General features: G+C 37.6%; 1 protein-coding gene across 11 annotated transcripts in view; it reads left to right on the top strand.

Annotated features, from left to right (window-relative positions):
• LOC121276844 (nuclear factor 1 B-type-like) overlaps positions 1–16,315 on the top strand; it is a 399,145-nt gene that overhangs the window by 332,119 nt on the left and 50,711 nt on the right. For 9 of the 11 annotated variants that reach the window (XM_041185395.1, XM_041185390.1, XM_041185389.1 and 6 more), the window contains one exon: positions 9,418–9,506. The exons of the other annotated variants lie outside the window; for them this stretch is intronic. In XM_041185395.1, the coding sequence (XP_041041329.1) occupies positions 9,418–9,506 (89 nt within the window). The remainder of the gene's footprint in view (positions 1–9,417; positions 9,507–16,315) is intronic. 11 annotated transcript variants of the gene reach the window in all.

The following is a 16,315-nucleotide window of genomic DNA, read 5'->3' on the forward strand; positions in this document are numbered from 1 at the left end:
AAACATTAAAAGTATATTTCTATACTTCTCTCATACTACCACCTGTGCCCCCCCCCCGCCACCCCAACCTTTATCAAAAACATACAAGTTATTATCTCGGAATTGATCATTTTAATTTCAAAATTCAATGAAGTTTTAATGAATTGAAGAGGTCTCTCTAGTGATGTACATTTCAGACAGACACAATTAACTTTATTAGCTATGACTGATTTCAACATTATGTTGAAAATTTCTAATGATATCTAGTCCTGGTGAAATCATAATAAAGTATAATGAATCACTTCCATTCTGTAGTGCCCTCTCAAGCAAAAGGACTCCTCTCGCATTTTTTCCAGTTTTTGAAAGTCTTTACCAAATTGTCCAAACAACGTGGACTAGAAATATATCAAATCTATATCTATCTTCTATTATCAAGTAGCATATGAAACAAAATCAATGTCTTGAATGCACAAACTTTAATTGATCAGTCTATCCCCTGTGGTAGATTTTAAAAATCTTTACCTCCCTGTAATTTCTATATTTACTCAAAAGAATACATGGAATGAAAATGAAATTGTCAAGCCACTTTTATCCATGAGCAATTTAAAGGTTATTTTTGTGCATAACATCTACAGTGGCATAGTTTATGATCTTAAGCTTGCCTTTAAAGACAAAGTGAATAGAAATGCATTGAATGCTGGCACATTTCTGCAGGTGATGCTCAAGGGGTTAACCTTTCTAGAATATTAATATGGATGTGATTTACGAGAAAGCTTTTATTGTTTATCAGCTTCAAAGTGTTAGACACTTATTGCTTTGTACTTGTGCAGCAAAAAAATGAATTGACTAAAAATAAAAAGTCAGGGTCAAAATAAATCCAAGTATTCGTCATTTTATTCTGGTCAAGAATAAAAACAAAGCTAATGGGGAGAATGGACTGCAGTGGTGAAAAAAGGTCCTTTTAACACTAGATATTTTAATAGATGGTGACCCTTAAAATAAACAGCATCAGCTGTGTTAATCTTTTCTCTTTGTTGTGGCTGTCTGTATTGTGATTTATATTTCTGCGGTATGATATCATACGATTATTTGACTCTCTTATGACATTGCGCAGTGGCTTTATTGCCAAAGAAAACCTGGAACTTTTCTACGGATGAATTGTGGATAGTTAAAGCAAAACAAGGCCATTAGTGGGATAGTTTTATCTCTTTACTGTCTCTACTACAGCTATTTAATTTCAGTAAAAGTGTGTTAAAATGGTTTATAATGAGTGGAATTTAAGATTTCATGCATCATTTAGCTTTAGTAATGGAAGCTGTGTTGCTCTGAAATGCTTAACTGCTTAATTTTGTGTGCAGTAATCCTTAATTTTAAAAGTGCCAAACAGCACCAAGCTACCAAAATTAGGTGGTAATGCTTTACTAAATATATCGTGGCTGAAAATGTCAATTGGACAAATAATGTTTTGAGAGCATATATGCTGGCTGCCATGCTCCTCTCGTCAATTGATACAAAATAAAACTTCTCTATCTGTCTAAGTAAAGGTATGTGTGTTTCTATAGGGTCAATCTATTAACTTTGAGTTACCATATGGGCTCATTTAGTGCTTTTGTATAGATACATTAGTCTCTGCAAAGCTCCTGTGTTGAAACTGGTATTTCTTATCAAAATAATGTGAACTTGTAGCAGAATGCATGGACAAAGAGAGGACATGGCTTACAGTTTTCTAACTGTTTTGAGTTCTTTCATCTGTCTGTATAAAGGGAGTCTGAATTTTGACGTGAACCTATAGTCATGGTCTCAGTCTGGCATCAGTGACTTGGCGGTTAATCAAGCAGCATGAGGTAGTTGGTGGCAGCTTGTTGCAGTGGCTATGTATAACTAATTAGAGCATACAAAATGGTCTGCCGCGCTCATCAAAACAGCAACAAGCAAAATCAGTACACTGCTTGCTCTGTCTGTATCTGTAGTTAATTGGGCAGTCAGGTTAATGAGCAATTGTGCATTTGTAATAATTAGAAATTAATAACAGCCGCACATTAAAAATCACAAGGAATCTAACAAGCAAATTGCATTAGAAGCACCAGCCAGCATATTTTTACAGTAAAATTACTGTACAATGACTTTAAATTAAGAATCACATTTTTTCACAAAAGATTCAACAATTGGAACGGTTAATAAGGCACATGCCATTATTTCAAACTGTAGGAAAAACAGTGCGAATATTCATTAGTCCTCTCATGTTAGGAAGCAAGGGGGTTATCTTTTTTAAAAGAAAAACCCTTCTCTACCCTTTACTGCTTTTTACTTCTAAAAATTTACAAAAGCCCCACTTTTTGCCAAGACAAAACACGGTAATGCATGACTTACCCAATTTCTACTTGCTGCTTTTGACTAGATGTATGAAAGCTGCAGTAGTAGCTATTACCTAAATACAAACCTGAGAACATGGTTTATGTAGAGAAACCTGCTGATGCAAAAGTTGATTTCTGCAATGCCAAGTTTAATTCAATAAAATGGAATACTTCCAATTTCCCAGTGCAATCCACTTCGCAAATGACAGGATTAAGACCCAAAAGTCTTTGCAAAGCTAACGGGATCATAGTAGACATTCCATCTACTGGTTTTCAAAAAACTGCTGGTTTTCAGAATCCACTTTGGTTGAAATCAGAATGATCCTGATCTATACAGTCCAGTAGGGACTGTTAAAGAGGATATAATTTGTACTCAGCATTAGAAATTTCCACATTCATTTTGCCAGTGTTGTTATTTGGTAGAGAAATTTCTACATGAGAAAGATTTGGTATCCAGAAAATTAAATCTGACTACCTAATGGCCCCTCCTGTCGGTAAGAAAACCATTTTAAAATGGCTCCGCTGCCAAACTGGGATTGATATACAGCTGAAGACAGCTAGCGAATGGGTTGAACCTAAAGTTGATAGATTGCACTGGAAATAAAGTCCAAGATTCATGGTACTATAATTAGTTGAATTTTTAAATGAGCACTGATCACTTGATAAAGTTCCAACAAATTTCTGCAAGGTTTGTAACTGTGATGATGATGTCATCAATGTGATTGATGACATCATCATATTGGAGAATATAATTGATTGTATAAATTGGAAAAATACTAAAGTCAATACCTTGCATTCCTAAGCAGCTCACAAAACTGCGCTGCCACAGAGAGCATCTGTAGCAGCACAGATGTATCACAGCAGATATGTAGCAGAGTGTTAGTGACGTGCTCTTTCAGATCTTGGTTTGCCCTGACCAAGTGTTAGATTTGTTAATTATTATTAGTTGTAATATATTTTGATCATATTCTTCCATTTGTCTTTAACATAGTTTATTGTTAAATTATAAAAAGGGATGTCCACTGGTTTTAATGCTTTTAATTTAATTAAACAGAATTACTGGTTATCATATTCTTGACTCATGCTTTTTTTTGCATTGCTAGGTTGCCTTTGGTTTACTTAACTTTTTTTCTTTGAGGAATAGTAGTTGGTGGAAGTGGTGGACTTACAAAGAATGCAGCTTTAGTGATAGCACAATGAATAGAAAAGCACATCAATGCACCACAGTCCTCCCCCAACATAGGCAACTGCAGCAGTGGAAGGAAGTCTGCTGCAGACAATCAGGATCCCACAGACTCCAAGTACTCATTTTGTCTTAGGTTATGATTGACAGCTTGACATAAAATCAAATCACTGGACTGCCAAGGTGAAAGCCAAATGTAAAGATATGGGAGGAGGGAAACTGGGTCATGTTCCACATACACTTCATCCAAAGGAAATTGGGAAAGGAAACTGCAGTCAAAATACCAACAGTCCATGGAAAAATCAAGTCTGTTTAATTTTATTGACGCCCTGCCCCTTCCAGCAACCTAAACAAAACCTGTCCATTCTCTGTCCTCCTTTCTTGAAAGCAAATTACCTTAAATTTACTATGTGGGTTTTTGAGACAATTGCAGTGTTTATTTACAGAATTTGAAGCGCTTTCTACAATTATTTCAAGAGATGACATTTGAACATGTGCTGGTGTTTGCCGTGTAATTTAGAATTGTAGCAGTGTTGGTGAATCATCAGTTCCATTTTGACCCAAGTGTGTTCCCCACCAAATTTTAACTGCTTTGTAAATACACATTTGTCATATGTGCTGTTGTATTTCATGTGTTCAATTATTTTAATACATTTATTGGTGGTGTACAATTGTTTTGCAGCACTTTTTAGAAAGCGATAACATTAGAGCTAACACATGCTAAATATGTGTGTAATAATTTAGTACATTATAATCAAAGGAGCATTAGAATATCTTCGTCCCAAAATTCCTCCTGGAACAGATTGATTTAATGTTAATAATTACTTTTTGGCTTGTTAAACACCAATTAAGGCAAACTTGTAAACATGCATACATCCATCCCACGTTGCATTAATGGTGCTGACTGTGAAGGTGACATTGAGGGAGTGGAAAGAGCAAGCAGAGGGCCAGCAAAGAGCAGAGCAGGGACATTTCAGAGAGCAAATAAATTGTTAGCTTACATGATGGTGCACCAGCAAATAATACTGGACATATTAGAAGTGAAAAATTAGCAGAAGTAGCTGAGGAGTATAGGACATGCAAAGACATAGGCCAGAATTTTCCCATTGGCGATTTGGGGATGGGGGCCTGCTCGCCGACAGAAAATGATGTGGAATGACGTCGGGAGGAACCCTCGATGTCATCCCAGTCTCTTTAAATTTTTAGGAAGGCGAGTGGACAGCGAAACCAGCGGGCTCCTGATAATACATGAAACCTCATCCATTGGCGGGATGAGGTTTTATGTCTGTTTTTTAAAATTTTAATAAAGTTTATGTCGTTTTTATTAACATGTCCCATCTTGTGTGACATTGTCACATGAGGGGGACAGGTTAATAATATTTTTATTTTTCTATTTTTTAATTTTTGTGCCCTGTCACTAATCTCCCTGAAACAGCACTTAGTCTCAGGGAGCAGTGCACTCTTTCGCACGCATGTGCGAAAAAGTGCCCTTTGACAGCTGGGGATCCTCCCCCCCCCCCCCACCAATCAGGAAGACCACTGGGCGGGCCCGGGCCTTAATTGGCCCTCCCACTCAAAATGGTCCTGTTTCGGCAGCGGGGGTTGGCTGACCGCCCACCGCCGAGCCCTCCAAGGGCAAAATTCTGCCCATAGTTGAGCAGCATGATGCTTTCCAGTTGGCTATTCAGTTCTGCTTTACATATACTCACCCTAAGACACTTGAGCTTTCACAAAATGCATGAAACTTGTAAATACAGAAAAAAATAGCAAAAATATTAAATGCTAATTAACTGACTGCAGATGCACAGGGAAATTTAAATTGCTGTGTTGTGGGGAGAGGGGTGTGGGAAGATAAAAAAAATTATTTTAGGTCAGCATAATCATTTTGAAATCACAATAAGCTGGTGAAAAATCCATAGCATGAGGCTCTACAGGAAATGGACGAGAAAAGGCAGATTTGTTTTGATTTCCTTTTCCCAACTTTTGATTGATGAAACTCCAGAGTGTCTGCTCTCAGCACTTTTTTCAAGGAGCTGTTTCAGCATCTTTGTGTATAAACTCCAGGGAAACTCACTTCTCTTCGTGCCACATATTATTCTTGTATGTTCATCTGGATGATTGTAGTGGTTTTGATTTGAAAATAAATTTCCTTCAGGGGTCTGTAATTAACAACTGTAAGTTTTGGAGTGAGTTAGATTTGAGGAGACAAAAGAAAGAGAGAGATTTAGAATGTCCAAAAAGTCTCTGAAGCATGTGAATGTCATGCCTTTGGAGCTAAATTTGGATTGGAGACTTACAGTGCTTTATTCTTTTAACAGCACAAAACATACCAGTGACCCAACCAAGAATCATGAAAACTTGCCTTTTGAAGGTAGAGTAGTAGATTTTGAGCCAAGGCCCTGGATGGACACCTGACATTTTTATATCAGAGTTAGAGGACCACCTAGTTTCTAATTATATTGATGCAATATGTTTCACACACAAAAAAAATACAGACATAGATAATTGATTTATTGAAAAATTATCATGGTGGCAGGTGCCGAATTGTGATGACAATACAAATAAAACAAATAATCATAATTCATAGCATAGTTATCAACAATCATTAAAATAAAATTAAAGTAGAAAATAATAAAAGTATTGCACAATTGTGATCATTTCAGCATGCACATAATTACAATATGTTACAAAATGCATGTCTCCTTAATTTACAGAATTAAAATGAAAGGTCTACTGCACTCTGCATTTTGTATTAAAGTCCATAGATCGTATGTTGTCAGGTTGAGTTCCTTAAATTCCCAATCGTTTACATACTGTTTCTGAGTTTTTTAAAGTAGGGGATTGGGCTGTCTCATAATCTATTTGTTCTATAGGTTATTTGCAAAATGGTCTATTTTTTCCTTAATTCCATTGGGCATTTACTTTAGTGTGGTTGTGGCAATGGGAAGTGGGAATCAAATGTTTTCTAACAAAGACCAGACAGAGCTTTTTCCACCTTTCAGCAAAGGAACACATATTCAGTTGTTTGATTGTGTCAGAGTAGCTTTGGTACGTGTTACCTAGAATCAGTTTCAGTGCTTGTTTCTGAATGTTTTTAAGCTTGTTCACATGCACTTTTTCCTAACTCCAACATTCTAAACAGGAGCTGCATGTTCAATAATGTGACTTATACAACTGTTAAACACAGTGAATAGGTCATTTTGAGGAATGCTGTGATGCTTAAAAAGATGTAGCCTGTGGAGTCTTCCATTTGCTCTCTTAAGCATTTCATGCACTTGGCAATTACATACTTAATTATCCATAATTAAAACTAATAACACAATGAATAGGGTAAAGTTTGGAAATTTTCCTCCTTTCAATGAAATTCCTCTTAATTTAGACAACTAAGAACTACAGTTTTGGTAAACCATCTGCACGCAGTTTTGCATAGCAAATGCATATTAAGATATTTTATTAATTACAATATGAATTGGATTGAAGATATATCTTGAAGGGTTCTATTTCCTCTTGGTCCTTTTATCTCCTTGTATGAGTTAAATATCATCATTTTCATTATATATCTATATTAATAAGTTTTATTTTTACCATTTTTTGAAATGCATCTCATTTACCCTGTCTGCTGCAAGAATTTCATTCCTGGAGAAACTTTTGCAATTCATTTGAATAAATATTAACACAAAAGGGAATACCTTTTGATATACATATTTGATTTAATAGAGACTTTCATTCTAAACAAGTAGATGTTAATCCCATCAGTTTTTTTTTCTTTGATTGTATTAGTGGAGACCAAAGGGACTTTGGTCTCCACTAATACATATTTCTTGTGAAGGCATCCATTTTTTTTACTGACTGTGATCTTGCTGAGCCTGGTACCTGAGTGACTGAGTGTTAGCCCAATTGTCACTCTATTTTTCACCAAAAAGTATATGAAGGTATCCTTGTACTGAATTTGCATTTAATTTTCCCTTGCCCCTGAATCACCTGGCCTCCATTTGGAGCTTCCCCAGCAGGGTAACTGAGATTGGGAAGGCAATGGCAAGGAAAGTCTAATCTCAGACTGAGCTTGGCTATGATGCCTTATAGTTGAATACTAGCTGACACTCTAGGCTCACAGAAGAAGAATGGCCACGTGAGATGCTTGCACAGTTGTACCATAACGTGAGTCATCAGTTAAAAGGAAAGGAAAAGATTTTAATCTTACCATAAAATGAGCACCTCTTGTCTAACAGATAGGCTTTTATCGTAAACAGATATAGGGTTTTGTGTGTGAAATTTTGAATTGAATGCCATTGATCTTTTGCGTTTTTGCCTTGTCCTGTTTTGTGTAACCTTTCACTTTTGGTATGTGTATTGGATAGGGAACTTTCAGAAATGAATGGCTGACACTTTGTAATACTAACCACCTCTGTGTGTGGGGTGGAGGAGGCAGTTGGTTTTCTTTTAAACTTTTTCATCATTTCAGGTTATAGAATTTACCAACTGCTTGCCATAATTTTTATAATTTTTAAACAGGCCCCCTTTTCAATGAGTAGAGCTACAGAAAAGCATTTTAAGCAGTAGAATTGTACAGTACTGCAAAAATACCCTTCAAAACTATGAATGAGTGATACAAAATCAGTGGAAAACATTTTTTAGAGTGTAGCAGAATTTGTTTTTAGGGGCCACCAGGTATGAGGTTTTTATGAAATGAGAATAGATATTCTTGAGGATACCTAGTGTTATTAAACAGTTCAAGATTTGGGGAACAAAACATTTTTTCCTCTAGTCCTAACAGTATCTTATATTCCTGTGACAGAGTTGTAAAATGGATCTTAACATTGATGAAAAAATAAATTGGGAAAGGAACAGCTAATTGATGAAAAATGGAGATTCATGTTTCTTCTGCAAGGAAACATGCCTGTATATAATTAAAATTAAAGTTCAGCTAAAATCATGCAATTTGTTTAAGAAGCCAACTATAGTTTACATGGAAATGAGAGGACCATCAGCCGTTATATTAAATGTTACTGTATTGTATGATTTACATACTACTAAGTATTGTTAGTAACCATCTAGTTTTATACTCTATGTCTTTACTCATAGCCAAACATATCTTCATCCTATTGTGATAGTGCATGCTTATTTATTTATTGTTAAATAAAATCTCAAATGCTACCTTCTGTTTGGATTATATGTCGTAAAATAATTGAATTCCCAGACTAATAGGCGTTGTGAATTTTTCGATACATAAAAACAGGTGTGACCATTCTGTCATTTGTGTTTTCTTTTCATTCTATTATTTGTTGTTTACTTTGACTCACTCACTCACTCACTCTTTCTGTATTTGTATGTTTCACTCTATTGTTGATCATAGTATTTATATGCAGTAAGTACATTCAGTGCTTGCAATATGGGCATGTCTGTCTCACAGTGTTTTATAAAGAGCTCCAAGAAACTGGCATGGAAGTTGAATCTATCCCTGGGTGACCTTACTTGGTGCCATTTCTGAAGAAAAAAGCAGACAAAAAACTTTACTGCTCCCAAATGTTGCCCTTAAACAAAGGGCGAGGAGATGTCTGAATTGGAGCCACCCAAGATCAGTGTAGCTTTTGTGTCAATTCTTCATAACTACATAAAGGGTTGTGAGACTGGCAGAAGTTAATTGCCAGTTCTTGCAGTGCATATTGTTCCTTTAAGGAAATAAAGTAAAACAGAAAATGAACTTTTTCTCTTGTTAACCTTTACTCTATCTGTCTGGAATGTTGAACCAATGTGGTTAACTTTCTAATATTTCTTGATTGAAATCTATGTTGCATCTTAATCAGACTAATGCCTTTCTTAATGGAAGTGAATTTTTTGCATGTATTCTTGGAGTCTAGTTCTGCTCGATACCCAATCTCACTGATAGGTTTCAATTGACAGCTGAGGATTTGTGACTGGACCATGAATCAAAACGGCAGGCATTTATACCCCAGTGCCAGTGACGATACTTTGGGAATTGCTTGGCAAAGGTAATATTTTGAATATTTCTAAAATCTACACCTGAATATCAAAATGAAACTGCATTATCTCTTCTTGTTGTCTAGCCTCAAGTCTGTTTGAAACTATTTGGTGTAAATCTATACAGTCAGTCTCTACCTCAGCATTTTCGAACTCTCGGAGTACAGTGGATTTGGAAATGTTAAACTCCTTGAATTTTCCCACATTGCTTGAGATAAACATGGCTGCCATCCTCTTCAGAGAATTAAATGTAAAACATCTGTTCAAAATATTCTAAGAAGTCTGAAGTTATGCTGAAGGAAAGTTAGCACGGAAGAAACTTTAACTCCTCATCGTTTGGTGCTCAGGACACTGTCCATTTCACTTTAATTATGATTTTTTTTAAAGAAAATGTATTTATATTTTAACTATTAGTTTGCTTTTCAGAAAAGTATCACAGTACACTGGTGCACCAGTGTGTGAAGCTAAAGACCTGTGACACACAGGTACTAGTCCCATTCTGCTGAGTTCCGGATCTCAGCTATCAGGGAGGACCCAAGAGGAGGCCTGGGGCTAACGCATGGAGAGTAAAGGCAAATCAGGCGATGCATATTCTGGCACTTAGCCAATAGCACAGGCAGTGGTCTCAGAGCAAAGTATGTATCAACCTTAGTCATAGGCAGTGCATGACCCAGGTGATTCTACGTGGGGAGAATTCTCTGGAAAAAGAGAGTAATAGCTTTTAAAGGGTACATATGAACTGAAAGAAAATTTTATCTCCAGGCAAACACTGAATGAATGTGCTTTTGACATAGAGAATCAAGTGAGTGTATTTCTAAATGGACTGGTACTTACAAAATGACATGAATAATAAAACACTTAATGCAATTCTATGAAACCAAAATTAAATTCTATTTGGAGCAAAATCGGCCATCAATGATGTTTGAAATGGACAGATGCAGGCCAGCAAAGAGGGATATTGCAGTCTTAAAAAATTACAACTCTGATTTATATTTAAGAGAAATTACTACTTTTTGTTAAGTTTGTGCAAAGTTAACAGGCAGTTAAGAAAATCTACTGGGTCCTTTTATTAAGGATATACATGAAACAGGGACAGAGTTTGTGGACGTGATTGAAGAAATGTTCATTTGCAGAACACTCAGCACCAGCTCTTTGTTTTTCTCTTTTATTAATAATCATGCATTCTCAAATTAATATTTAATAGTTTATAGTTACAAATTCAGCATTTTGAAAATATAGGACTATATTCCATTGGTTATGTATTGAGTGTATTTGTTCCAGGTTTCTGCTTATTAAACCTCTCGGTTGGATCATAGGATAACTTAAGCTTATTTTATCCATTGAGTCTATGTGTGTTTTCTATGTTATATAAAGTTGGTAGTGTATAGGCATTATAAAACTACAGTCATGGTACTTTGATGACGTCTGTTATCATTACATAAAAGGTGTGTTTTGTTTTTGTTTGTAAGTGTTATGTCTATATCTTATGAATTGTGCAATACAGCTTGGTTAATTGGTGGTCATGCACTTAGGCTATGTGGTTTAAACTAAACTGAATATGTGATCAGTGGGGTTTAGGTGTTCCAGTCCAAATTTAAGTTTATTTCTGCTTCTGAATCATACTGACATTCACAGAAAATAATACGTTGTGACTGTGCTCCCCGTCAATAGCCTGCCACTTTATTTGCCATATTGCAGGAAGCTTCCTAGATGATGGGAGCTGGTCTGTGTACAGCCAAATGCAAAAGGAAATTCAGTACTGTACTTAAAAGGTTAATCCTTTTGCATGTAGCATCAATACTTATTTATTTTCCTCTTCTGAAAAAAATAAATGTTTCTGTTTGACTATCCTGGCAAATGTACTGGGTCAGCACTTCCTGCCATAAGTTTATGTTACTGCAGTAACTTACATTAAACTTACAGTGAAGCAGCTGTTCCATGCTGCACTCTGGGTGAGGATGTTTAACTCAGTAATTGTATTTGAAAGACTCGAAAGATTGCCTTCATGCTTTTGAATCAAAGTCTTTGGAAAAACGTGGATCAAATGCTTTATTACTCTTCTTTTACTTCTCATGATTGTAATTTAGAGTTGCAGAATATTATAAGGACTTTTTTCACTTGCATCAAGATAAATTAAATTGTAAAATGTGTGTGCTAGAAAAACTGTTTGACAAAGATAGTTTAAAAACAAGCTAGTGGTCAAGTAACCTCAGTGTACTTTAAAAAAAATGCTACATAATGTGGCCAAATCCATCAAATTTTCACCTGAGTTTAGATATAATTTCTTGACTGCTCCTCTCAGGAACTTAGATGCAAGACATCCAGACATATAAATGAGAGGACGAGGGTCAACAATCCATTAAGAAGCCATTAAATAATCTAATTTAGACCATAATCCATAAATTAACCACACTGCATACTTGAGGTGTACTTGTGAGAAAAAGTTTATATTTGAATAGATGGGGAGCTGATGCATGAAGAAGATTATTTGTTCCTCTCTAATCATGGTCACGTCGCAAGCTGTCTGGTAACCAAGGGAAACCAGACATGATGTAATTCCAGATTGAACTTGAACTACAGGGACTTAAAAAGGGGGAACAATAGACCATAGCAATCAATAAAGTCTAATTTCCACACGATTATGTTTGGTGCTTCAAGTTAACCTTTATGGAAATGGTGGATGTGGATGGTACAGTGCAAAAAGATGATCCATAGACAAAATGCTAAAGCAAAGAAACAACTTTGCATTGACAGTTTCTAGCAAATCCCAAGATTTGAGATGGATTAGAAACTTTGCACTCTGCAGTAAGCTGTTTCATTGCTCTGTGGGCTCTTTGTTCCCTTAGGTAGGACGAACTTAATCTTTAGTTTCCTGTCAGATGACTTTGGCGGAGGCTATGTGGGGGAGAGGAGAGGAGGAGCATACAACATAATGCAAAATGCAACACCAACATTGCCCAGCACAGTGTGAAAACTGTTCTTAAGGTGGAATGTTTTTACTTGGTTGCAGACTTTGACTGGACCGGCAGTGTGTAAGGTGGGAAATGGATTAAAGAAGAAAATATGAATTGAAGAAGTCTAGCAGCACATCAGTTAAGATGCAGATATCGCTCCACGTGAATCATAGAATCTAGTCGCTCAGCTGGCCAATATTCAAAACCAACAAATATGGCCTTATCTCAGTTAAATTAAAATTGCCCCATCTGAAAATGAATGAATATTTTGAATCTGAACCCCTTCACACTACATCCCTATCTGAAATAGCAATAAAAGAATGTAAGTGAAAATTGACAAGGAATGTAACTAGGAAAATAAGTGACTGTAACTTCATGTTGTAGCTTATTAGAGTGGTCTTCACTTTCCCTTCATAAAGTTATTTGAGTCATACAATAACAAGAGGTTGGGACAAAATAAACATTTCAGAAAACCCATGTGTATGAATAATTATCTTAAACCAAAGAGCTAGTAGAAAGGAAATGTTTATGTTCATTTATGTTAGAAACTGTTGCTGGTGTCAAGATTATGGATGACACTGAGCAGTAAACATTTTTTTTTAAAGTTCAACATCTGTGGCATTCTCTATCAAAAATAAGTGCTTTTATGCTCTGCAAGAAGCGCTTCAGATATATAAACAGAGTAGGCTTTACTGTGGATTATGTAGTTCTATTGTGACAGCTTAGATAAATTATAATTGTTTCTTTTATTCTTTAGTTTTTTTTAAATTCGTTTTTCATGGCATGTGAGTTTCGCTGGCAAGGCCAACATTTATTACCCATCTCCTATTACCCTTAAGAAGTGAGTGATGGGCTGCTTTCTTGAACAATTCTTGTCAGTAAAATACTTTCCTCTGGCTGGGCGTGAGCAATCTGATGGTTAATTTTAAAGTTGAGGCTCTAAACCAGCGTCTTTAAAGTTAAGAATGTAAGAACGTAAAACAAAAACAACAAATGCTGGAAATACTCAGTAGGTTAGGCAGCATCTGTGGAGAGAGAAACAAAGTTAACAGGGGTAATTTTACAGCAGGCCGCTGGCGTTTATGAAGGTGGACATGTGAAATAAAGTGGTTGGCTATAGGCCATCATTTTCCTGCGCACCTATGAGCTGTCCCCCATATTAAGGTGAGCGGGTAAAGCATCAGTCAGCCCACTTGTCCTTAGGCCTATTGAGGCCCATAAATTGCCAATTAAAGGCCACTTAGGGGGCTTCCTTCTACCTCAGTCTCCATAATATGGGGGAGGCAGGAGAAGGCAGAAGGAAAATGACCAACCAGCTACTTTCCCAACTCAAGGTAAAAGGCAGGAAGGAATGGGGCACTGCCCTCAAGATGGTACCTCCCCCCTTTTCAAACCTGACCTCCCAACCCCTCTCATTCCCCATTGCTAGGGTCCCCGATCCCTGCCTGTCCAAAATCCCTGGAATTAAGTCCAGTATCCATGATTTTGGGGTTCTTTTGTGGTCCCATCGGCAGCCACTACTGCATTCTGGCACTCCCAAGACTACTCAGCTGCCGGCCCATCAGATTGGCCTGCAGCTCTTGGGGGTGGGATTTCATACCCCTGAGGAGCGGAAGCCTCGCTCAAACCTTGCTAAGGCCACCACCAGCATATTATCACTGTGGGGCAGCCCTTTTTAAAGTCAGCATGTTGACGACTGACTTTACTATTGGGGCGGGCTGTGGGGCAAGTAAAGTGCAACCTCCTTTAAAATTCGCCCCAATGTTTCAGCATTTCAGAGACCTTTTATCAGAATTCAAGAATGTTTCTGGCTAGGTCATGAATGACAAATTACTCCACTTCCTTATACCTATTTCTCAATAAACAGAAAAATGAAACATGCCTACTTCCTCATCAAGCAAGTGTGGAAAATTATTCAGCTCTATATCCAGACACGTGACAAGAAATTCAAAAATATATTTTCTGGGATTTTACTGGTCTTCCGCTGACAGGGTAGGAGGCTGGACCATTTTCCCAGTAGCAGAAACAGCAGTAGCTTGGCCATCCATGGACAGGAGGTGGGCAGCCAATCTATCTAACTGAAGGGCTAAATGAGGGCCTTTTTCCCCAGCAACTGGCATTTTGTGCTGAGCGGCACTTCGCCATGTGGGGAGGCCATCAGCTGCATCAAGGTGGCTTCTCAGGGAGGGTTATAGTTACCTCTCTGATTGCTGGGGTCTGCCTGGGCCTAGCACAGCAACTTAATTCCTTGCTTCTCCTTTGAGGATGCTTGAAAATAGAGGCACCGTTTTGTTTTCCTTGCAGCCTCTGAGGCAGCCATTGGTGCCAAGACTGCAGAGCTGCCAGACCTCTGAAAGGGCCGGCAGCATGGAGAGGCAGCTTGCCATCCTTAATTGGATAATGGGCTTGCTGCCAGCCTTTTAATTGGCCTCCTCCGGGAATATTGCTGATGCAGTCTTGCTTTTTGCTGGTGTGGGTTCAGGATGCGTATTGGGTCCCAATGTTGGGACTTAACTCATGCTGGGAAAATTCTAGCCATTGGGTTGGATTTTATGGTGGCAAATCAGGCAGGTTGCCCCCCCGGCCATATGAACGTTCTGCTGGGAAGGCAGGGGCGAGAGTGAGCGGACCACTTTCTGGTCTGCTTCCCTCACTCTGCTGAAAACCCAAAATACAGCTCATTGTGTTTCTCCCCTCTTTAATGATTCAATGACATTTAAAAGTAAAGGAATGCTTTGTCACTTGCTGCATGGGCTTTCTGGTATATCTGAAGCAGGCACGTAAAAATGGTATAATTGTAACTAAAAAAACTTTCTAAATTCTATGTGAAATAGCTACAGTCCAACATTAGTACAGAGGCAGTGCAATAAGTGGGAATCACAGCTTTTACCTTTTCTTAACACATTTGCAGGAGCAGCCAAGTTCACTGTGCATTTTCTGGATGTGCAGGTGAACTAGGGTGTCTGAACTTATTGAGCAGTTGGAAAGCATGTTTATTGCTTAACTAGTGGAGCAGCTGTTTATCATGTATAAATAGTTCAGTCTGGCCCATTGAGTCTATGGTGGGTACAATTTCTGTGAAAAATGGAAGAAGAATACCGAAGATGAAAAGATTTATAGTTGCTGATCTGCAGATTGTAGGTGGCATGAGAGAATGAAGAGTTCACTGTGAAGCTGAAGGTTGTTTGTGAATCAAGGGATATGGGAATGGTCGGAAAAATGGAGTTGAGGCAGAAGATTAGCCATGATTATGTTGAATGGCAGATCAGAATCGAAGGGCCATATGGTGCACTCCTGCTCCTATTTCTTATGTTCTTATGTTATGGACGATGTTAGTATTGGAGGCCATCACACAGGAAGTTCGTGTAGGGTCATGTACAAAGAAAGACCCAAAAGGATGTCCCAATGAAGATGTTAGATTCAACAACAAAAAATGCCAAGGTAAGAAATGAAAATTAACTCAACTAAACATAGCCTACCATATCTGGAGACCATTAAGATTCAACATGTCATATGAGTTTGTTTAAATATCTTCATATACCAGATTTGACCAAGTAAGTTGCTGAATCAAAGAGGTAGGCCTGGATTTTGCTGAGTTAAACTTTAACAAGTTAGAACGCTTGAGACAGAGGCCCAGATTTTCACTCCCGGGTTGGGTGCACAGAGATGTGTTAATTCCTGGCTCTGCGAACACAACATTTAAAAATGGCCGCCCGCAATCCTGATTTTCATTCTGGGGTGGGGCACAGGTGGGCTGGATTAGAAATCAGGCTCGCCTCCCCTCGAATGAATGTGGAGGCTACTGGTTGTAAAGTGGGATGGGTGGAAGGCCTGGCCTCTGTGCTTCGGCACTGTTGAATTTAATT

The sequence above is a fragment of the Carcharodon carcharias genome, chromosome 4 (genome assembly GCF_017639515.1).
Source record: "Carcharodon carcharias isolate sCarCar2 chromosome 4, sCarCar2.pri, whole genome shotgun sequence".
NCBI classification, from domain to species: domain Eukaryota; kingdom Metazoa; phylum Chordata; class Chondrichthyes; order Lamniformes; family Lamnidae; genus Carcharodon; species Carcharodon carcharias.